Here is a 22168-nt window from a genome sequence, read left to right on the forward strand (position 1 = left end):
CTTTCATACAGAGTAGAAGGGTAGGTACCTTAGGATAAGTACTGTAGTAAATGGTCTTGACTCTGCTATACATGTGTTAGTTGGGCTGGGAAATTACCATGCATGAGGCCCTAAGTTTGTTCTCAGAATGCACATGAAAAGCCAAGTGTGGCAGTGGATGTTTCTGATCCCATCTGTGGGGAGGCAGAGAAGGAAAGAGTCTTGGGTTTGCTGGCCAGCCAGACTGAATCATTGAACTCCAGGTTGAGAATCTGTCTCAAAACAACAACAATAAAAAAAAGTGATTTGAGGAAGACCCAGGATGTTGATCTCTGTGTACACACTTACATAGGCGTGTTAGTTTGTAAGTTTGGATTTGCGTCTTGCATTCTATTTTAATGACAAAGCCAACTTGTCACTTTTTCCATGATTCCTTTTAGTAATAGTATTCAAAACCAAATCTTGAAACTTCAAAGGAAGGTCTTAAAATATGAGGTCAAGCCCAGGCTTTTGTAGCAGTCATTTCTGGAAAATACATCAGATGAGGTTGTTCCAATGTCTGCTATACTGGGCATAACTGAGCATCCACTTGCCTTTCTGTGAGAGCTTACACTTGTGTGGAGCCTGAGCCAACAGTTACGTTTCCCCCTTTTTATTTCTTAAACCCTACAATTGGTGTTCACAAGATGCTTATAGAAAATATATTTGGGAGAGACAGAGAAAGAGCCTTGCATTGATGGAGGAGCAGTGGATTCATAATCAGAAGAGAGCAAGTCTAATTTCAAAGTTTTTTTTATCTTTGTACTTGTTTTAAATTGAGAAAATTGTGTACTTATCATGAGTAACTTGATGTTTAGTCATACATTGAGGTTACTAACTATGTGATGGACCACCTTACATAGCTGGAATTTTAATGTGATGAGAGCACTTTCCCTACCAATGTTTTTGTTTGTTTGTTTTAAATTCTGATCACCAGGACTTTGTTTGGGGGATATTTTGAGTGAGGTTTGCTGTTAAATACAAAACTGAGATGGAAGGTTAGCATGGGGATGTTAGTCCATACTGAGACTGTCAGCCAGGAGTCCATTCATACAGAGATGCTGACATCCAGGTATGCTTTAGTCATAAGCAGTAACCAAGTCAGATAGCAGAATGCTGGGTTAGTCACTAAACTGCAAGTTAAATTTCTACTGTAGGGTTAAACAGCACAGTTATGAGCAGAGACTGAGTCTGATCTTAGTAATGCCTTTTACTAACTGCTTCAAGATTGATGTAGTTAACCTTTTTCCATTTTATTGCAGGCTGGTACACACCTCCAAAGGAAGATGGCTAACTACATTGACATATGTCTGGACCAATGTTGCTTTAAAGAAAATCGTTCCAACGTACAGACATAAGCTTTTGAGTGCCCGTATAACAGCAGTACCGAAGACATTAGCTAATAGATCATTTAGTGGATAATCTGTCAACTGACATCCAGTTACAGTCTTTTCATTTTGCTCACTTTAGGTATCTTGGACTGAGCAGTGGGGCCTTTACTGAATTTTTCCTGATAAGTACACACAGTAGCCACTCCCTACCACCTCTTTCTTGAAAAGTGAAATCTTTTAAGCAGGGAAGCTCAGCATCAGTTTACTGCAGCTGTGATTTTACAGTAACCTTTCTATATTGAGCCTATGGGGTATGAAGATATGCAAAATCCTGTTCGTTTAGAGCCAATAAAAGTTTAACTGATGGTCAATACTGGTTTAGAAATTTTAGGTCTTCTAAACCATAGCTTTTTCAGGTCTGAAATCATTTTATTGCCAAAATTATGACAGGAAGCCTCTTCATTAACTTGTTACATTTTTCCATGGTTGTGTGAAGGTTTGAACTAGTCTGAAAGTCTGATTGTAATTGTGTCATGTTAGGTACAGCAAAGCCAGGCAGCCACTTGTGACCGTAATTCCCACTGGGGCAGCAGGGTCTTGTTGAACTGAACCTGCTTCCTGTTGGTTCAACATTTCTTGTGAGGAAGAGCCACAGTGTAGAACCTGAAGTTCTAAAGTATGAGGTCATTTACCTTTCCATTTATTAGCGGGGTGTTGCAATTGATGATAAGCTAATAAACGTATGGAATGATTGGCACAAAGACAGACTCTTGGAGCAAAATTACCTAAATTGGAGATCCTTAAATTTTCCTATAGTCATGCAGTGACTTTTACATCAGAAGACTAGTAGGAATTCAGCCCATGTTAATTCTTTTATAAAGTGTGACATGAATCAACGTACTTTGCATTTTACTGCCTTACCTGAATCAGTCCTCTTTGGTTGGCAATAGATTTCTTTTTTCTAATAATCCCATGTTTGATTTAAATCTAGCTATTTAAGCACTTTTAAAAAGAAACCCAGAAGCACATTTTCCTGCACAAACCAATACAGAGTTCAATGGTATTTCCTATATATTTGATTTGGGATTTTTTTTTTAAACTTTGTAAACCACAACTAGGAGACGTGGCACTTGTGCATTTTATGTGTGGTTTTAGTTTCTCTTGATTCTGTTGGTTAAGAGGGCAATAAAGATATCTGGTATTCTCGGTCACTTGGTTACCTTAAATAAATGATTACCAGTGACTCGGATGACAAGTGACAAGGCAGAATTCTTCAACACGTTATGAAGCTCCTTATGCCTAAGGCAAAATCTTGAATATATTATTGAATTCTAATTTCCTACTAGCTAGCAGACTGACAGCTGCACATTCGGCATGCTTTGGGTTGGTTTTTTTTTTTTTTTGGATTTTATTTTTCATTGCAGATTTATTTGGCAATGTACAGTAAATTTTGTAAACTTGCATCAAGTTTATGAATAAAGAACCATTTAAAAATCGGTTTGTCACCTTTCCCTCATAAGAGATGTTATGATTCAGGTGTCTTTAGGCTCTATCTTGAATTTCTAGTGTAGACTATTTAAAGAGAAGATGGGGTGTTGGGGAGGTTTCAGAAATGTCGATGAAGCTAATGAGAAAGAGATAGGGAACCTAGAATTGGTGTGTACACACATAATATATTCAGTTTTTCTTTAACCATTCCCTTTACTACGTCCTTTAAATTCAAATACATGTGGCTTCTAGTGCTGTTTTAATTAATGTCTCTAATGTTCTTAGGGCAGTAGTAGCACAGCTCCTCTTATATGCGCACGGCCCCTATATACACCATTATCAGAGCTCAGCAGGAGGAAAGCTTGAGGGCCAGCATGTTTCTCTCCGTGACTGAAACTCCTGCGCCAGTTTCATCTCTGGTTTGAATGTTATGTCTCCATGTACAGCCACTCTATTTCATTCAGAAACTGGTTTTCTCTGAAGGTTGCCTTAGCTGAGGAGATGTTCAGAAGTCCTCTTTTTTTTTTTTTTTGGTTCTTTTTTTTGGAGCTGGGGACCGAACCCAGGGCCTTGCGCTTCCTAGGTAAGCGCTCTACCACTGAGCTAAATCCCCAGCCCCTCAGAAGTCCTCTTAAACATACTGGCCCTTGATATTCATGCCCTAATCCTCATCACATGTCTCCCTCTCCCCCTCCTATCCAGTGACTGGTCAGAAGAATGGAGCCACAGAGCAGTTTGGGGCCATTAGTTCTATAAGTAGGACTTAGGACTCCTGGAGACCCCAAGAGCTGCTGGGGTTTTTATTAATGGAAAGCATTTAAGTTTTTACACACTCTCAGTGTATCGTGGCGCTTTGTAGACTGTATGCATCCATGTTTGCTATTAAGCTAGAGTTTCCAGAGTAAAGTGGCAGTTTGTTATTGAGGGCTTGTTAATGTGTTTTATGTTATCTTACATATTTTGGAGTTGGGCCCAGATTGTTTTCGGCTTCTGATCCTCTTGCCTCCAGCTTGCTAGATTGCACCATCATGTCCAGCTCAAAATGTTATAATGGGTTATCGAAGTGTCATGAGGCCAAAACAAGAAGCACCAGGTCAGACTAAGTAGCTGGGGCCAAAGGGGCCGCGCACTCAGGAGACAGTCTACTCAGTTGAAAGGAAGCTGCCTCTACCGTTCTTTCATTTTCGGTTCGGGAATGCACGGGAACCTTAGAAGGGTTAAAACAGGTTGTTGGGCTTGTGATTCTGTAGCCCTGCGAGGAAGAACCAGCACGAGCCAAAGAATAATGGTTCCAGTGTCAAAATATGTCTGGTTTGGCATGTGCTTTTTGTAGCAATTATAGTTAGTGGCCAAAGAATGGCGAGTGCTATTTTGTCTACTCGTTTAAAATTTAAGAGCTAACGAGTTAACCAGATTCATCAAATACACAAGTGTCTGCCGCAGACTTAAGCGCCAGGCTGCATCCGTTCCCTTCCGGGCGGAACAGTGCAGGCGGGTGCACCGCTGCAGCGGCGTATCCAGAGCCGGAAGCGGCCCACCGGAAGTGGCGCGCGCCTGCTCAGTGGGCTTTGGTTGTCGGTGGTGCGCTGGCCGCTCCGGTGCCTCTGAGCCTCCGTAGGGCTTTCGGGCCGGTAGACGAGGAATGGAGCCAGCAGGCGGCGGCTCCTCCTCCACAGATCCGCGAGGCACCTATGTGCTGAGTAACCTTGCGGAGGTGGTGGAGCGTGTGTTTACCTTCCTGCCGGCCAAAGCGTTGCTTCGGGTAGCCGGGTGAGGGCGGATGGGGCGGGAGGAGACCTTCGTTCCGGAGGGTGGCGGGTTCGCCCCTGCCCGGGTGTCCTAGTGCTTGGCTGACGCTGCGAGGCTGCTGACGATGGGAACGGGCCGCCCGGCGGCAACCCTTTGTGCTTTTGCATCCCTAGAGTATGCCGCCTGTGGAGAGAGTGTGTGCGTAGAGTGCTGCGGACCCATCGCAGCGTGACCTGGATCTCCGCGGGTGTGGCGGAGGCGGGCCACCTGGAGGGACATTGCTTGGTCCGCGTGGTAGCTGAAGCGCTTGAGGCAAGTATGGAGTTGTGCCGTGGACAGTCACTTGCAGGGCTAGTGGGCCATCTTTAAGAACTTTTTTTAAAAAATCACGATACATGTCCTTGCTTTTGTTAACTTGGGGAACCTATGCTCGTATTCTGGATTTTGTAGTAAACCTTTGGTTTTGTAAGGGCGTGCTGCGGTATGTTCATTATTAGATGTTGGGTAATTTAAGTATCCAGGTGCCCACTATTACAAGGCCCTACAGAACTTTCCTCAACTTGCCTCAGTTTTGCATTGAAAACATTGGGTCATATACTAGAACTGGAAGAACTAAAACTTATACCTAAATACTTAAACCACAGTCCTTTCCTCATTTTTCTCCCTGGAACCAGGAGTCTGTTCAGGGAGGTGAAGACAAATTACAGAGCTGATAGTGAATCTCCAGTATCTCACTGAGTGGCAGGGGCCCTCGTGAGGAAATTGCTCATTTGATGCCTTAGTGTGTATAACAGGCAAACAGAAAATGTTCTACTTCACAATATAGCCTCCAAATTGGGAAATTATCATTGATATATGTGTTGGTTAGAGGGGTTTTCGGTTTTGGGTTTGGTTTTCAACTTGATCTGGAAAGAGGGAACTTAAGTGCCTGCCAAAGATTGACCTATGACACTTTCTTAATTAATGTTTGGTTTGGGAGCCCCCCACCCCCACCCCACTGTAGGCTTCACAGCCCCCTAGCTGGTGACTCTAGAGTTTATAAGAAAACAAATTGAGCAAGCGGTGAAAAACAGTCCAGTAAACAGCACTCCACAATGGCTTCTGCTTCAGTTTCTGCTTTTGCTTTCCTCAGGGACCCCTTACTCCCAAATTGCTTTTCATAACGGCCTTTATCACAGTGACAGAAACGGAATTAAGATAATGCATTACCTAAAAGACATCTGAAGGTGCCCTGAAGTGGGATCTCACTAGTCAAATTGGAGATAATTTGAGTACCAAAGTAAAAGCTGTAATAAATACATCCTTCAGTAAGAGACTGCAAACACACTACCAAGTCTTCAGATTTTCATTCAGATTTCACCCCAGTACTTTTCTTGAGAGCTCAAGGATTGGTTTTGGTTCCCAATGACTGACTAAAAGACATGTTTCTTTGGTTGGTATGTTTCTCCAACTTGACTTCATCACTTGACCAGCTTCATCACTTAGGAAAATTCAAGGCCAGTTAATTTGTAAAACATTCACAAGTTGAGTGTGACTGTGGTTTGTTAGATTTTTTTAAAAATCCTATTACCTTAAATTACTTGATGCAAGTGGTGTCTGCCAGAAGTCTCTGCCTTTAAATTTTCTATCTTGTTGCCGTTAATAAGTATTTGTGTATAGAAACTTTGAAACCTGCTTTTCATTCTCTTTCAGTTTGTTCACACAGCACACACAAATACCCTTGCTCTCCTGTTTAGAGATGAATCTTTTACTGTTAGAATCTCCTTGGTGCCTTGGTACTCAGATGGTCAAGTGTATGGCTACTGAGCTCTCAAGCCAGTTTTATCTCTTAGGGATGACCTTTCTTTGGCACCGAATGTCTTCAGCCTGTATTTCACCTGCTTTATTCAAGAAATGAGTAGCTTCACTTGGTCTCTCTCTTTGTGGAGAATGGTATTTAGAATCTAAGGTCAGTATTGTGTAAGTCTACTCACTGTTGCCTCTAGCCCAGACAGGAATGTGTGTGCATATCTGCATATGCAATTGTTCTTTGGTATTGTCAGGGTATTAGTTACCCTGTATTGAAGTCCACAGCTGTTCAAGGCCTTTATAAAATAGCATAGTATTTGTTAGCCTATAGAGCCCACCCTTATATTTAAATTCAAATCTTTAGATTTATACCTGATATAAAGTAAATATAGACTATATTAGGAAATAAAGACAAAAAGTTTGTAGATTTAGTATAGATTCATCCCCTCCCCCATTTTTTTAAAACAGCCACATTTGAATCACTGAGTGAAGAGAGAGGTGGCTGACTGTACCTGGAGCTGTGTTTCTATCCATGGTTACTCTTGAGTTGCCTTAGGTACATTCAATCCAACATAAGGTTTTTGTCTCACTTCCTCTCTGTTCATATTTAAACCTCCCTTATTGACAGTGGGAAACCTGGCTCAAAGGTTCCCCTGTTCCCCTTCTCCTCTGAGAGGGTGCCACTGCATACCTCCCCCACGACCCCACATACACATCATGTCTGCCAGATTAGGCACGTCCTCTCCCACTGAGGTCAGACAAGGTAGCCATGGAGACTGAACATTTGTGCAGGGGTCATCGTTCTTTGGTTGGTGGCTCAGTCTCTGACCACTCCCAGGGGTCTAGGAAACCTGGCTCTTAGTGTGTGTGCATGTGTGCTTGTGTGTTGTGTATCACGTGCACATGGCCGTGGAGGTCACAAGACGGCATTGGATCCCTCAGAGCTGATTGTGAGTTGGGTGAACTTTGTCTTCTGAATTAACAGCAGTCCTCTGAAGTGGTGAGCCTCCTCTCCAAGGTCTGGGTCTTGTTTTTCATGTGCTAGTCCTGAGTGGGGTATCTTTTGTCCATGCTGTCTTGTCTTTTTCTTTGCTCTTTTGGACTCTTGGACTCACACCCAGAAAGCTGGCTAACATCTCTCTTGCCTCTTGTATCATTGAGATACAGCCTCTTGGAGTACTGTATCTCTCTGGTATATTGATCATTATTTAGAATCTCTTATTTGGGAAAATCCTAAAATACTACCAAAGTCTTTTCCACAGAAGTGTTCTTTGGAGCATCACATACAGTGAGAGAGCTTAAAAGTCTACTGCTCAGTAAGATCGTTAAGTTATAAATCACAAAGTACCTTCAGTGATAAGAAAGTCTTGATAAAGGGGCTAGAGAAATGGCTCAGTGGTTAGGATAGTTGGCTTCTCTTCCAGAGGACCCAAGTTCATTCCCAGCACTCACGTCAGGGGGCACAGCTGCCTGTAAATACAACACGACATACGCTTAGTTAGACACATACACATAAAAAACTTTTTTAAATGTTGATTATTTGAGAAAGAGCATTAAATTATATTAGTGTCATCTAGATTAATAAAAGGAAGAGTCATAAATAAGCTAGAATGTTACTGAAAGTTTTCTGTGGGGAGTAGAATCCATATGGTTTCTTTTTTTTAAATGCTGTTGTATGTCCTGTCATTTCCAACTTTACTGCAGTAGCATTGTTCTAGGTGTGGCAGTGGCTATACACAGAGTCTTAGATGTTAACTCGGATTTTGACTTAAGCTAGCAATGTGGCTTTGACCTCTCCAAACCTTGAGTTCTGTTTCCACAAACTGAAAAGAAAGAACAATAATTCTTTTGTACCCTTTAATGGGTTCTCGTAAGGATTAAATGGCAAAAAGATAATACATATAACATGTTAATTAGTATAAGACTGAATATTTTCAATGGATGTTTAGAACTCTTATAATGACTATTAGATAGTAGCCTTAAATTAAACTCATGGGGAGGCAGAAACATGGTGACTATCTAAGCCATGTATACTGTTTTCACTGTTTTCCAGATCATCTTGTCGATTGAGTGTTTTAATAGATATAAGGGAAGTTGCTTAACTTCCTATTAGAAATATTTGGAACTTTTATAAGTTACCTTATAAAAGTTCCAAACTCTAGATAGTGTAGTCCTAGCTGCCTTATGCTATAGTGAGAGTGTCTCATTTCGAGGCTTGTCAGAGTTGGTTTCTAGTGAGAATTAGAGATGAGGCTGGTATGTTTGTTTAAACATAGGAAGCTCAAGAAATCAGATACCTGCTTTGTAAAAGTTACCTGCTGTTGATGGCAGAGGCAGGACTAGACCCTGCCTCCTTCAATCAGGAGACATTACAGACAGAAAGAAGCCCAAGAAGGTCCAGTGGCTGTAGGTACTGGCAAGTCTGCCTAGCCATAGCTGAAAGGCAAGCAGTCTGAGTGTTTCTATAGTTTTATTAAGGGATTGGGAAATATGTTAAAGTGGCAACTAGTTAGACCTTTTAGAAATGCCATGTGAAGTCTAGAATTTGTATACATAGGTCATCGGTCTTACCCAGCCCACACTGTACGGTGTACTGCTCAGTGTATGTTTATCTAAAACCTCTCTGAAACGGCTAAGTCTCTGCGGATTACAGGGCAGTGATGATGTGCTGCTCTTTATTCCACTCTTGTAGGAAAAGCTTTGAAGGTCTCTCCTTCCCTTTAGTTCTGCCCTTGACACCTGTCTACCATGTGAGCTGTAGGAAAGCCACAGTCTGAGGAAACCCTGCTCAGAGTTGAGACTCCCCAAACAAGAATGGCAGGCGGGGCTATAAAGAACACCACTTGGAGGTGCCAGGTACAAAGGTTGAAGTTGCTCTGAGGCCCCTCAAAGAACCTGTTAAGGTGCTTGGCAGCAAGGGAACTTGTTTGTACAAGTGTGAGCAGGTCTGAAATACTGAGCTGGAGGACTGGCCACAAGAGGGGTGCAGCCTGTGAACCCTCCCTCTGTTGAGATGCTTCTTACTGTGACGTCTGCTCTAAAAGATTAAATGAGCTTTATGGAAAAGGAACTTAAAACCTGAGAAGTTTGGTACAAAATCAGAATAGTAGGTGCTGACAAGAGTTGGAGGACAGGTGAGAGCTGAGAGGGAGACCTCAGGGTGGAGCAGGCAACAGCCCTGGACAGGATTGCCTGGGACACAGAGGCAAGCACAGACTCACAGGACCCCATTCTTTTTTTCTTTGCAGAATGTCCGCATCTTACCACGGACAGTTCTCTACATGGCAGATTCTGAAACGTTCATCAGCCTGGAGGAGTGCCGGGGCCATAAAAGAGGTAGCTATGGAGACAAGAGTTAGGTGTTTTGCTTTGTTTCTAGTTTTGACATTGTCCTAGTCCTGAGAGCAAGCCTCCTGAGTCTTTTGGGCACTGCTCCTGTGCACATGCCTTTGTCTAGCACGAGTTGAGGAGCCAGCCCTTTGTGCTGTACATTGATGTCTAACCTCATGGTACAATTGGATAGATGGACAGATGGATGGATGGAATGAGGTTTTTCAGACAGATGTTTTTCTTGTTTTGAAATGCTTTAGTCCTCCAGGTGTACTTCCCTCCTGCTCGTGTGTAATGCTTGCTGTGAGCTTTCGTTTACAGACACTATGCATTCTTGGCTTGCTAAGGGGAGATACGGACCAAGAATCCATTCTGGGCCCTGTGACCCAGACTTTGACTTGGACATTGTCTGATTTGAATCTAACTGACTGGAATCGAGTAGTAGTTATGCAGTGAAATCAGTTGAACAGAGAGGTTCAGTAAATAGCACCTCTCAAACTCGGTGCTGAGCCAGATCTGATGCTTGTAGAGCAAAAATGGTGGTGGTGAAGGTTAGGGCTAGAATTTGAATAAAACAGGCACTAAAATGGGGAAAGCCCTTATCCATCCATCCATCCATCCATCCATCCATCCATCCATCCATCCATCATTTTTTCTTTTTCTTTGAGACAAGGTCCACCTAGCCCAGGCTGGCCTCAAAACTCACTATAGCCAAGAATGACCTTGAACTCCTGATCATCCTGCTTCTACCTGCTCAGAGTTTGTGCAGTGCTGTGGCTGATGACTGAACCTAGGGCTTCTTGTATGCATTCTACCAACTAACCTACATCCCCAGCCTCATAGCCTGTTCTATTGTTAAATATCGTTTTGTTTTTTAACATTGTCAGATTTGACATAGAAGCTGGATAGTATTTAACAGTGGTACAACTGTATCATTACAGCAAGGAAAAGAACTACTATGGAGACAGCATGTGCCCTGGAGAAGCTGTTCCCCAAACAGTGTCAGGTCCTTGGGATTGTGACCCCAGGAATTGTAGGTGAGAGAAATTAACAGCTTATTTCTTGCCTTGGGTTGATGTGGGGTCGCATGGATTGGTGAAATATTTATAGCTGTGAGTACATTGACATTTCCCATCATCTAAAACATCAGCACTGGCCATCCTTGCCGGGGTGTGACTTTGCACTTAAAATCTCTCTCGGGTGATTGAGGGTCATAGTTCAGATCCCAAGGCTGCTTAAGGGCCAAGTGTAATCTCTGTCTTCTCTCAGCCAATCGCCAGGAGGGAAAATGTCCTCCTACCTCCCCAGATTAGGAAAGACCTGCAGCCAGTCCAGTCTGGTCAGCTCAGCCCCTCTTGTTTCTTGCGGGTAGGAGCGACTGAGAGGGACAGGTTTGTGGGCCTTACCTGCAGGCTTGTTTCTCCGCACGTTGCCAGCATGGCACGTTTGCCTTCGGTATTTGTATTGTTTCCTGTTGATGTAGTGATGGTACAGTGGTTAGGACACACGGATTAGGATTCCAGCTGTATCACTTAGGACTTACTTTGGACAGTTTACCGACATCCATGAGGCTTCAGTTTCTTCGTCGGTAAAATTGGAAGCTGACCCCAGTATCTCTGGAGGACTGTGAAGATGCAGTGATGTAACATATCCTTGGCATTTAGAACTAACCATGCAGCAAGAAGGTGTTAGTCCGCTATTGCTATTTTCTGGAGCCTAAACAGCCTTGCAGGTGGCTCGGCTGGTGAAATGCCTGCTACACAAGCATGAAGACCCTTGCCACCCTTGTCCCCACACAAGTGTCCTGAAGGATTTTGTTTGTATTTCCGAGTCTTGCGCAGTGAAACACAAAGGGTTCCAAGTGTTTGCAGCTGAGTAGGGGCTGTAGCTGCTCACACACTCATAAAGCAATAGCCGTGGCAATGGTTTTCTTCCAAGGTTTGAATTGGCATTAAGTGGCCGGTAGCCTTTTTATCATTGCTGGTTATGGTGGATGCTCATGTTGGGTTGTAGCTCGTGCCTCACATCTTAGTCTGTCCTTTGCATCCACTGTGGCTTCTCCAGACACAGTGAGTTCCTCCTGTTTGAGTTTTCTGTTACAGGAGTGGGGGCAGGAAAGAAAGGATCAGCCGTGGCTAGCAGGCCTGTGCTCCCTGGCGAGTCAGTGGCAGTTGCAGCTTTCCCTTAGTTGCTGCCCTGTCCTGAAGTAGCTTTGACTTTGTGCTACTTTAAGTCCTCATGATCTTGTTAGGGGCAAATATTAAATACCATTCCAATGCTCCAGCCAGAGTGTGGCTTCTGCTGTTTGCTGGACCCTCTCCAAGCTGGTTGTGGTGATCTAAATAAGAATGGCCCCCATAGCTTCCTGAAATGCTGGGTCTCCATGGAGAGGACCTGTTTGAAAGGATTACAGAGGATTACAAGGTGTGGCCTTGTTGGAGCAAGTTTGTCCTTGGGGATGGGCTTTTACATTTCACAAGCCCATACGAGCCCCAGTCCCCGAGCCCCAGTCCCCGTCTGTTCCTGTGGGTCTGGGTGTAGCTCCCAGCTGCCTCTCCAGCTCCTGCCTGTCGGCCACCATGCTCCCATCCCTGATGAAGACAGGCTAAGCCTTGGAAACTGAACAAGCCCCCAGTTAAATGTCTCCTTTTATGAAAGTTGCTTTGGTCATAGTGTCACTCCACAGCAGTATAACAGTGACTAAGGATGGTCTTTGAGGCTGGTAGTTTCTTTGTTGTTTCCTGACAACCCCTCCCAGAAATCTTCTGACTTGTGTGGCTAGGTTTGCCTGTCAGTGTCATGGTGCCTGTCCTCTTTTTTGTATTTTAGCTCTCACACAATATAAATAAATGTGGTTTTGAGGTTCATTTATGTTACAGTTCTCAGCAATTCCTTTAAAATGTGTTTGTGTGGGTGCCTGTGAGAGTGTGTGTCTGTCTGTCTGTCTGCATGAAGAGATCAGAAGCTGTCAAGTATCTTTCTCAGTTCTTTGATGCAGGGCCTCCCACTGACCTTGGGCTCACTGTTCAAGCTAGGCTTCCTCCATTGTCTGACCTTTGCTTGCTTGCGGTTAGGTGTGTGTGGGGGGGGGGCTTCCAGACTCTGGTCTTCACGCCTATATAGCAGACACTTTACCAGACTGAGCCATGTCCCAGCCCTTCGTTTAGGCATTTTGAGTCATTCTGTGATAAAAGGGACGAGATTTATTTTCTCATTCTGCTTTTCATAGACTGGTTTTCTGCTCCTAGGTTATCATGAACAAGGATGTTACTTTTGTGTAAGTTATAAGTTTCCTTGGAACTTAAGAAGTGAACTTATTGGTTTTTAGCACTGATACATATTTAACTCAAAAAGAAACTGCTAGTTTTCCAAATTTCTACCATGCCATACTCAGCGACAGGGTCTGAGGTTGCAGTTGCTCTGTGTCCCTGGTACTCGGGTCACGGCCTCTGAGTAACAGCCAGCGTAGGTGTGAGGATGACTCTGATGACCAGCTGCGCTGAGTACCTCTGTGTGCTTACTAGGTACTTGTTTGTGGACCTGTGACGAGGCTGGCTCAGTCTGCTGTAGTTTTAATTCAGACCATCCTGCATCTTCTCACAGGGATAGACTGTTAGGATTCCCTCCTCGCCTTTATTGGAGTAGCTCGTTTGCTGTTGCAATAAAATACTTGGCAAACACAATCTGGGTTGAACTTGCTTAGCTCACAGTTCAAGGGTGCATCCTGGTAGGGAGTCATGTGAGAGGCTTGAGAAAGCCGATCACACTGTCCTTACTCACGGAGCCCACCCAGCGTGACTGCTCCAGCTTGGCTGCAGGACTCCAGGCTCTGGGATGGTGCTGCCCAAGTTCAAGGTCTGACTTAACCTAATCTAGATCCTTCACACACTGCCCAGAGCGATGGTGGCTGTAAATCCTGTCGGGTTAACTAACCAGACACCACCACAAGCCTTATCGTAAACTCACATTTTTCTTTCATGTTTTAAGTTCACAGTATATCGTGTGGTTGTTTTCTTCTGTGTTTTTCTTTGAATATTTCCTACCCCGATTTGAGTTTAGAAACTTAACACTTAAAAAGGATTTATGTGTTTGACCTTTGGCCTGCATGTGTATCCGGGCACCACATGCATGCCTGATGCTCATGGACACCAGAAGAGGGTGTCAGCTCTGGAGCTAGAGTTAGACTGAGAACTGGAACAAGGTCTTCTGAAGAGCAGCAGTTCCTTTCATCTGGACTCAGCGACTGCTCGATTTGGATGCTTTGGTTTGTAAAGCTTCCTTTCTGAACACACCTGAAAGAGTATGGCAGGCATTGCCACCCTGAAGTTGCCAGAGAGCTGTGCCTCTGGGAGCAGCTGTTTGCCAGCCTAAGCTGCAGTTAGGATGCGATGGGCTGATACCACGTCTGGTTTCTATGAGATGTCCTTATGAAACTCTTTTTCTCCCTAGTGACTCCAATGGGATCAGGTAGCAATCGGCCTCAGGAAATAGAAATTGGAGAATCTGGTTTTGCTTTATTATTCCCTCAAATTGAAGGAATAAAAATTCAACCCTTTCATTTTATTAAGGACCCCAAGAATTTAACTCTCGAAAGACATCAACTTACTGAAGTGGGTAAGTTATTGTTATTTACTAGTTGATTTACGTAGTTTGAGACAAGGTCTATATAGTTCTGGCTACCCTTGCTCTCAGAGATCCCCCTACGTCTGCCTCCTGAGTGCTGGGTTTAAAAGTGCATGCTGTACACCCCACCCGCATTGTTATTTACTCTTACTTGCTCATTTTGTTGATTAACTTGCTCTGTTTTAGTTCTGGTCAGCTAGAAGCTTCTAGGCTACTGTTGACAAGGCTGTTCATGATTGGTAGAATTGATTTCAAATGATTTTATTTGTCGTGAAGTCCTAAATGTCCAGAGATAAACATTTTTATAAGCGTCCTGCCAATAAGCTTGTATAAGTGTTTTATTTGCACGTTGGTAAGTGTATGTAGCATGTGTGTGTCTGCTGCCCATGGAGAGCAGAAAAGGCCATCAGATGCCCTGGAACTAGAATTATAGACACTTATGAGGTAAAGTCCATGCTTGCATGCATTTAATTGTAATTGAATTTTAAAAGAATTCTCGATCTTCAGTAAACTCTTATCAACAGTTTTGTCTTATTTTTGTTATTTAAAGCTGAAAAACTTAAGCTTTTAAAAATATTTCTAGTAACCTTTATTACAGAGGTTTTAGAAGAAAAGGTGGGTGGTAGAGAGAGTCTCGAACTTTGTGAGCGGCTAAGTTTGCCCAGAGCGTGAGGAAGCAGGCAGGATCGCAGTAGGTCAGGCTTGGATAGGAAACCTGTTACAGGAGCCACGGAGCCAGCAAAGCTGCATGAAGGCTTTCATCATCTACACCTACAGAGGGGTGACTGGAATTAAACTACCACTGCTTATAGAAGTTACTTAGTGCAGACTCGCATCTGTGAGTAGATGGGCTAGCCTGCAGACATAGGCCTCTGTTACCCGCGGCACTCAGACTGTCACTTCCCAATGTCCTCTGATCTCTTCCCTACTGTTGTGCTTCCGTGTTGCTAATACGTGAGTCACCTGTTGAGTCCTGTACCTGTTCTGAGTGGTTAGCTTTGCTTTACAGATGAGGAAATGGGTTTGGAAAAGTTAAGAAGCTTTGTCCCAACTAAAAGACCGGCCATAGAAAAAGTGGTGTAACAGCAAAGAAAAGTTTGGGTTTATGGATCAGAGGAAGGATACACACTGAGAGGAAGAGCTGAAGCTGGGAGTCCTGCACATGAGCCTCAGTGTGGAAGAGGGTTGCACAGGTACAAGTGCCCTGGTCATGTAGTGTAACTGCTTATAGGCTGCGGGGCCTTCAAGGCTTGGAGACTACTGGGAAGTTTCCTGACTTCTCTCTTCCCCTGTGCTCGTATGTATGCAGGTACAGGTGTGGAGACCTAAGGCTCATATTGGTTGTGTGTCTCAGTGTCTCTTGAATAGCCATGTCCTTGTCCCACCCTAGTCATTTCTCTGCAGTAACACTCTGGTTTCTAAAATAGACTTGACTCTTGCTGCCACAATCTCAGAAAATTGGTTCTAGAAAACAAAAAGGGTCTTTTCTCAATGTGTCAGGCTCGTCTGTAAGAAGGCGGACCCTCCACAACTGGCTTGAGATGTAGGGTGCTAGGAGGTACTGTTGTTTCCACTGTGCAAACCTGCAGTTTACAGTGAGGAGAATTAAACTGGCCCCAGATCAGTCTGAAGTACTGTTTGTCAGATTGGTTATCTTGTCAGTAACATGGGGTGGAGGAACTGCTCCACACTGACCTGTGGGTAAAGCCAATCTAGATTTTAGCAGAGAAGAGTTCCTGGGTGAGCTGGTGTAGAGTAGACTTGGAGTTTATTAAATGGAGATTTTCAGTCTCACTTTCAGCATAGGGTTGAGACACTCAGGGAAAGAGGATGTGGCTGTCTTTACAGGAGCTCTGTCATTAAAGTTTATTAACAGGGATGGCTCCTGGGATACAGAAAGGTTAACATTTGACAAAATGAAACTCAAGGTCGCTGGCATGCATGGAGTTCAGTGTTGGTGTGGATTCTTGATTCTCAGTTGGCACAGTCTCCCAGCACTGCGTCTGCAGGGCTCCTCCTCCTCCCCAAGTAGCCTGCCTCAGTCTTGGCTGAGTGGTCCACACTGCTGTGGAAGTCGTGTGGCTGAGTTTAATGGACTCATCAGCATGGTTGGGGGCCGTACTTTGTTCTTTCCCAGAAGCCACCTGTTAATACCGTTAATGCTTGAAAACAAGGTGCAGAGGCTCAGGCAGACATCTGGGAAGGAGATGGCCACTGGCTCTCTTGAGCTCTGCTGCCTGCTAGTGATGGAAGCCGCTTTCAGACGGCATCTGATAAGACACTGGAGGTCTCCAGTGTGTCTGGAACTGAGGTGTGGAGCTGCCACCTTTCACTGCTGCTGTTCACTCTGACACATCTGCGTAACACATCTGCGTAGCACTCTGTAAAGTGCCCTTGCTTATTTGAGGCATATTATATCCAAGTAGCTATGAGTTTTATTAATGAAGAAATTATAACTAAGACTTGAGTAATCTCAAACTCTAAGAATTGAAAACCTGAGAGCTTCAGCACTGCAGAACACGCTGCGAGTGCCAGTCAGCAGGAGCAACAGTTGATGCTGTTTTAAGGCTGCCTTTATCCCTCACTTCTCTGCAGGTCTTCTGGATAACCCCGAACTCCGTGTGGTTCTTGTCTTTGGCTATAACTGCTGTAAGGTGGGAGCCAGTAATTACCTGCACCGGGTGGTCAGCACTTTCAGCAACATGAACATCATCTTGGCTGGAGGCCAGGTGGACAACTTGTCTTCACTGACTTGTGAGAAGTAAGCTTGAGTACTTTGCTTTTCTCCCATGCGTGAATGGAAATGATTCCAGGTTCTCACTACTTTTAGTTTCTTTTTAAAAGAAAAAAGAGGAATCAAGCAGAGTGTGGTGTTATTTTGCCTTTAATTCCAGTAGCTCTGAGTAGGCAAAAACAGGTGAGTCTCTTGAATTCAGGGCCAGCCTGATCTACACTGGTGACTTCCAGGCCAGCCAAAGTGATGCCCTGTCTCAGAAAATACAGAAGAAAAGGAATTGCTAATATACCAATTCATTCTATTTTGCTCTTGCCAAGATGCTCACTAAACATAATTCTGCTGGCAGTCAAAGAGCTAAACTTGGGTTTATTGTTTTTTAAGAATGTCAGAATCAGGCTCCTTCAGCACTACCCGTTGGTATATTTCACAGCTCTGGTCCTCCTTGTGGTGTTGCTCCTGAAGATGAAGAAGTCATCCGAGTGAGGCTGAAATAAATAAATAAATGCACATGGCTTTTATTTCAGTAAAGAGTTGAGCTGCTAACTGGGAAATACAGGTTTCACAGAAACAAATAAGACTTAAGTTTTAAAGGAAATGGGGAACTATAACGTGAGGTTGAGGCAGCTTGTCTTAAGCAGTTTTCAGTGCCCTTGTGGAAGCCGTCTTAAGTGAGCTGAGAGTACACTGGTGCTGAGGTCTGTGCATATGCTGAGTGTACACAGGGGGGTCTGTCAGAAGGAGGACGGCAGCAAGGGAGCAGAAGTCTCCCAGGTGGACCTTGCAAGCTGGTTTTCTAAGCACTTACTTGAAGATTGAATTCTTTTTGGTTTTTTTTTTTTTTTCCCCCGGAGCTGGGGACTGAACCCAGGGCCTTGCGCTTCCTAGGTAAGCGCTCTACCACTGAGCTAAATCCCCAGCCCCTGAAGATTGAATTCTTATGTCTGAAGTAAACTTCATCCTCTTAAAGACATCTCTGGTTTACAAATTCTCTTGGTTAGACCGTAGCCATGTGAAGTTGTTACATGTTTTTCTTGAGGAAGAGGTACATGGGCCAAGTGTTCATGGCAAAACTTGTCAGGCTCTAACCACACTTGCATTGGGGGCAGGATCTCCCTGTGGCATCCATCTCTAACCTTTTCCCTCAGAGAGCAGCAGCCTCTGGGTATCTTACTAGTATTCCTTGGTCTGTCTTCATGTTTGGGAAATGTAACTAGATTTTATTTGTGTGTACATATGCACCAACGATGCTTGGTGCCTTACTATCTCAGTCTCTTGCTAACTCAGAGAACCTTGCCCATTCTATAGAGTCAGTGTTGATAAGTGTCATAGGCACCTAAGGTGTATGCTTCTTCCCAGTGGGTATTCATTATATGTTTTATACCTTACTAATAATGCCTTTTCTTTTGTAAGGATAAAACGTCTTAACAGGGCTGACAGCCTGTCACAAGAACTGACAACCTGAGTTCTTGTGGGCCACACAGGGTGGAAAGAGAAAGGACTCCTGAGCTCTCCATCCATAAGTCATGTGTGTGCGCTCGCGCGCATGTACACGTACACGTACACACACACACACACACACATGCTCACAAGATTAATGTAATAGAAAAGTTTTTAAAGGTTTAATTGTGTGCTGTGTGTATGTCTGTGTATGTCTGAGCACAGGTGCCCTCAGAGACCAGAGATGTTAATATTCTCTGGAGCTGCAGTCACAGGTGGTTATGAACCACCTGATGTGGGTGCTAAGAACGGAACTGGGAGCTTCTGTTCAGAGCAGCTTCTGCTCTTAACCTGAGCCACTCTCCAGCCACTCCCCCACCCCCAGCTGTGAAGTTTTAAAATTCAAATGAGTCAAATTTCAGTCTCCAAGCAATGAACCGGACAGGAAGCATTACAGTCATAGCTGGTCAAAGGCTAGTCAGCACAAAGCTGAAACCTACAGAGTTGAACTCCCCTCCGCGGTTATATATAGTTTTACTCTGTCTTCATAATTTAACAGTGGATGGGCTGAGAGGAGGGCGGTGCTATAACATCCTTGACCTGGGTATAGGGACAGGGATATTAGGTTCCATTTACAGTGGCCAGATCGGTAGTTACTGGGCACCACTAACACAGGAAGAGCTTTTGTATAGCTAGCTTTGTATTTGTGGCAGAAAAAAGCAGGTGCTTGCTTGTTTTGATCTGTCCTACTTTTTTTTTTTTTTTTCTTTCTATTTTTCAGAGCTGGGGACCGAACCCAGGGCCTTGTGATTGCTAGGCAAGCGCTCTACCACTGAGCTAAATCCCCAACCCAGATCTGTCCTACTTTTAATAAGTTTATTTTAATCCTTGAATGAGAGGGATAAACCTCAGACCAAAGCTTAAGTTGCCAAAGGCAGCAGCAATCTCTTCCCCTTAGTCAGGAGGCATTGATGATTTTCTGTTTCTATCTCCAGGAACCCTCTGGATATTGACGCCACAGGTGTGGTCGGACTGTCATTTAGTGGGCACCGAATCCAGAGTGCCACGGTTCTCCTCAACGAGGATGTAAATGATACCAAGACCGCTGAGGCCGCCATGCAGCGCCTCAAAGCAGCCAACATCCCTGAACAGAACACCATTGGCTTCATGTTTGCGTGTGTTGGCCGAGGCTTTCAGTACTACAGAGCCAAGGGGAATGTTGAGGCTGATGCATTTAGAAAGTTTTTTCCCAATGTCCCCTTATTTGGCTTCTTTGGAAATGGGGAGATCGGCTGCGACCGGATAGTCACTGGGAACTTTATCCTGAGGAGGTGTAATGAGGTGAAGGAGGAGGATCTGTTCCATAGCTACACAACCATCATGGCTCTCGTTCACCTGGGGGCCTCCAAGTGAGCCGCCTTGTTGAGTGGATTTCACATTATGTAACTTTGGGGCTTTCTCTTTTTTAGAAAAATGGAATCTCGGATACAAATATTTTAAACAAAACTAGCTATTGTGTGTTTTGTAGCTTTGATTGATGCTCTGAGGTCACTCCGGGATGATTTTTTAATACGCAGATGAAGGACAGCGTTAACATTGTGAGCACACAAGTCAAGAAATGAGGCTGTTGTTAGTGCAAGCAGCCGCTGTGGCTGAACAGATTCTGCGGCCACTGCGTAAGTGCCCTGGGAGGTTGAGAGGCCACCCGGAAGGTGGAGGTTCAAGTAGTGGTTGGTGACTTTTAGCAGAATCATGAGAAAATTAAAGAAATGGTTTGAGAAGTCTTTCTCTGCTTTTCTGTTTTTTACAGAAGCTGTAACAAATATTACTGACTGTTCACTTTTTTTGAGAGTTAGTGTTTTCCTCTTCCTAGTAAAGAGACTGCAAGGGAACAGTCTTTATCACATAATTCTGAAAATCATATCACCATATTTTGGTTTTACACCAATAAAATATACTTGAAAACCCACTCAAATAGTGTATTTCTTGCTTTTGATGAGAGGATGAGGGATGTAAACCACTCCTGGGAGAGATGTGAGAATGGCAGTCCCCTTCAGCACCCAAGCTTACATTGTACGCTCAGTTTTTCAGTTATTCATATGCATGTATTTCTTAATACTACTGTGTTGTGTGTTCTTAATAATGGCATGACCTTTGTTTGTTCCATTCTCCTTAGTGCTTGAAATATGGGCAGGTTACCCTGGACACTGCAAAGATGTCAAATGTCAGTACTCCATTGTGGCAAGGACCACAGAGGGATCCTGGGTCTCTATACACATGTGTTGTTGGACCCTCACAGTGGACCTAGGCTGCCTGCTTCTAGACTGTTTTACAGGCAGAAGTCAACATGGACTTGTACCACGGCTTCGTTGCAGGATATTCTTACAAGGCAACATTTCTGTAATGGTCAGAGGTTTATAGTAATAGGACAATAGATAATTTATAAGTAAAATCAAATACTAACATAAAAAAATTGCTGGCTTGTCAAAAACAAGCAAACAAATGCTTAAAAATGGCAACCGCTGATTCTTAGGAAGCTGCAAAAAATCATCACATTTAAAAAAACCCGATTTGAGCACAGTAGTGAAGGTGTGCTCACAAACTGAGCGATCTCAAGCAAGACGTGATCTACCAACAAGGCTTAGAAATTGCTGCTTTCTCTGTATACTAACAAATGAAAGTGTGTCTAGGGCTCTAGGTTGTTAAGACAAGGGTTGCCTCAGGGGATACATTTTTTACTCCCTTGACCCCAGGAAAGGGGAAGCGGAACCTTGAAATTGAGGTGTAGAAATCCAGCAGGCAAAATGGTAGCGTGTCATTACTGAGGGGTGTGTCCAGTAGGTGGCCTCGTTACTTTGGCTTTCTCAGTTTTGTTTAAACTTGGATCTTGATCAAGGAGGCCAGTAGCATAAGACGAGTGGTTTGTGCTGCGAATTTAACAAACTGAACATGCAAAGAACTACAGTAGAAATAAACTTAGACATCTGAGTACTTTCTAGCCAATTGGTGGAGATTTAAATGGGGACTTATGTTATTTTAAAACCACAGAATCTGGCCCAAGTTAACATACGTGTAGCTTTTGGTAGAAGCAGAAGACTAAAGGACAGGAGACTGGCTTTGGGGCTGTAGGCTGGGTGTGGGTTGGGTTAGTGGTGCTGGAGCACAGAGGCTCTACAGTAAGGACCTCTGCTTACTAGGCAGAACGACATTGGTATTGCTACAGTTAGCAGGAAGTTACTTCAACATTGCCCTTACGGGCACTGAGCAGTGACGTGCCAGATGTGTTGTAAGTTTGGCTATTTCACATCTGCCTGGCGCCACATCTGAAGCCGAGTGTCTAGATCATGAGGTGCCATAAAGTAGACTCACCTGGAGAAAGAAGTCAGTAATGTTTTGGAGTTGAGTGCGGACACTTGCATTTTAGTAACTTTGTCTTGTTTTTTTGCTCAGGTGAGCAACAGACAAAGGCAAATCATGATGTTTTTAAAAGCAAATGATTAATTAGAAGCAAATTGAGACCGACCACGGTGGTTTTCATACCGTCATCCTGCATTTACTCAGTAACGTGCCCTGTCCACCATCTTCTGATACTAGATGTTCAGACAGAAGGGAAGCATCCTGGCTGGACATCTCCAGTGACAAACTCCATGCTCTCAATCCCTAGCCG

General features: G+C 43.9%; 3 protein-coding genes across 27 annotated transcripts in view; 2 read left to right on the forward strand and 1 right to left on the reverse strand.

Annotated features, from left to right (window-relative positions):
• The window catches only part of Ube2q2 (ubiquitin conjugating enzyme E2 Q2), a 59308-nt gene extending 56463 nt beyond the window's left edge, over window positions 1-2845 (forward strand). For 5 of the 6 annotated variants that reach the window (XM_087562751.1, XM_087562752.1, XM_087562753.1 and 2 more), the window contains one exon: window positions 1281-2843. In XM_087562751.1, the coding sequence (XP_087418877.1) occupies window positions 1281-1312 (32 nt within the window). In that variant the 3' untranslated portion in view covers window positions 1313-2843. 6 annotated transcript variants of the gene reach the window in all.
• Window positions 2738-22168, reverse strand: part of Nrg4 (neuregulin 4) — an 80542-nt gene continuing 61111 nt past the window's right edge. For 9 of the 13 annotated variants that reach the window (XM_087563830.1, XM_087563835.1, XM_087563831.1 and 6 more), the window contains one exon: window positions 17173-17549. In XM_087563830.1, the coding sequence (XP_087419956.1) occupies window positions 17489-17549 (61 nt within the window). In that variant the 3' untranslated portion in view covers window positions 17173-17488. 13 annotated transcript variants of the gene reach the window in all.
• Window positions 4398-20470, forward strand: Fbxo22 (F-box protein 22). Of its 8 annotated transcripts, none has more exons than XM_087560996.1 (7): window positions 4398-4599; window positions 4760-4898; window positions 9623-9710; window positions 10646-10741; window positions 14154-14318; window positions 16923-17088; window positions 19497-20470. In XM_087560996.1, the coding sequence occupies exons 3-7, from the start codon at window positions 9656-9658 to the stop codon at window positions 19912-19914; spliced, it is 900 nt and encodes a 299-aa protein (XP_087417122.1). In that variant the 5' UTR covers window positions 4398-4599; window positions 4760-4898; window positions 9623-9655; the 3' UTR covers window positions 19915-20470. The 8 variants fall into 8 exon arrangements, with proteins under 8 accessions (XP_087417122.1, XP_087417121.1, XP_087417120.1 ...); XM_087560995.1 differs by having other exon boundaries at window positions 4398-4551; NM_001037770.1 differs by having other exon boundaries at window positions 4446-4607.

The sequence above is a fragment of the Rattus norvegicus genome, chromosome 8 (genome assembly GCF_021556685.1).
Source record: "Rattus norvegicus strain SHRSP/BbbUtx chromosome 8, alternate assembly SHRSP_T2T, whole genome shotgun sequence".
In the NCBI taxonomy this organism is placed as follows: domain Eukaryota; kingdom Metazoa; phylum Chordata; class Mammalia; order Rodentia; family Muridae; genus Rattus; species Rattus norvegicus.

Coding starts and splice junctions, on each gene's coding strand:
- Fbxo22 (NM_001037770.1), top strand. CDS start 4,480: ATGGAGCCAGCAGGCGGCGGCTCCTCCTCCACAGATCCGCGAGGCACC. Junction 10,742..14,153: donor TGTGACCCCAGGAATTGTAG/GTGAGAGAAATT, acceptor TTTTCTCCCTAG/TGACTCCAATGGGATCAGGT. Junction 17,089..19,496: donor TCTTCACTGACTTGTGAGAA/GTAAGCTTGAGT, acceptor TTCTATCTCCAG/GAACCCTCTGGATATTGACG.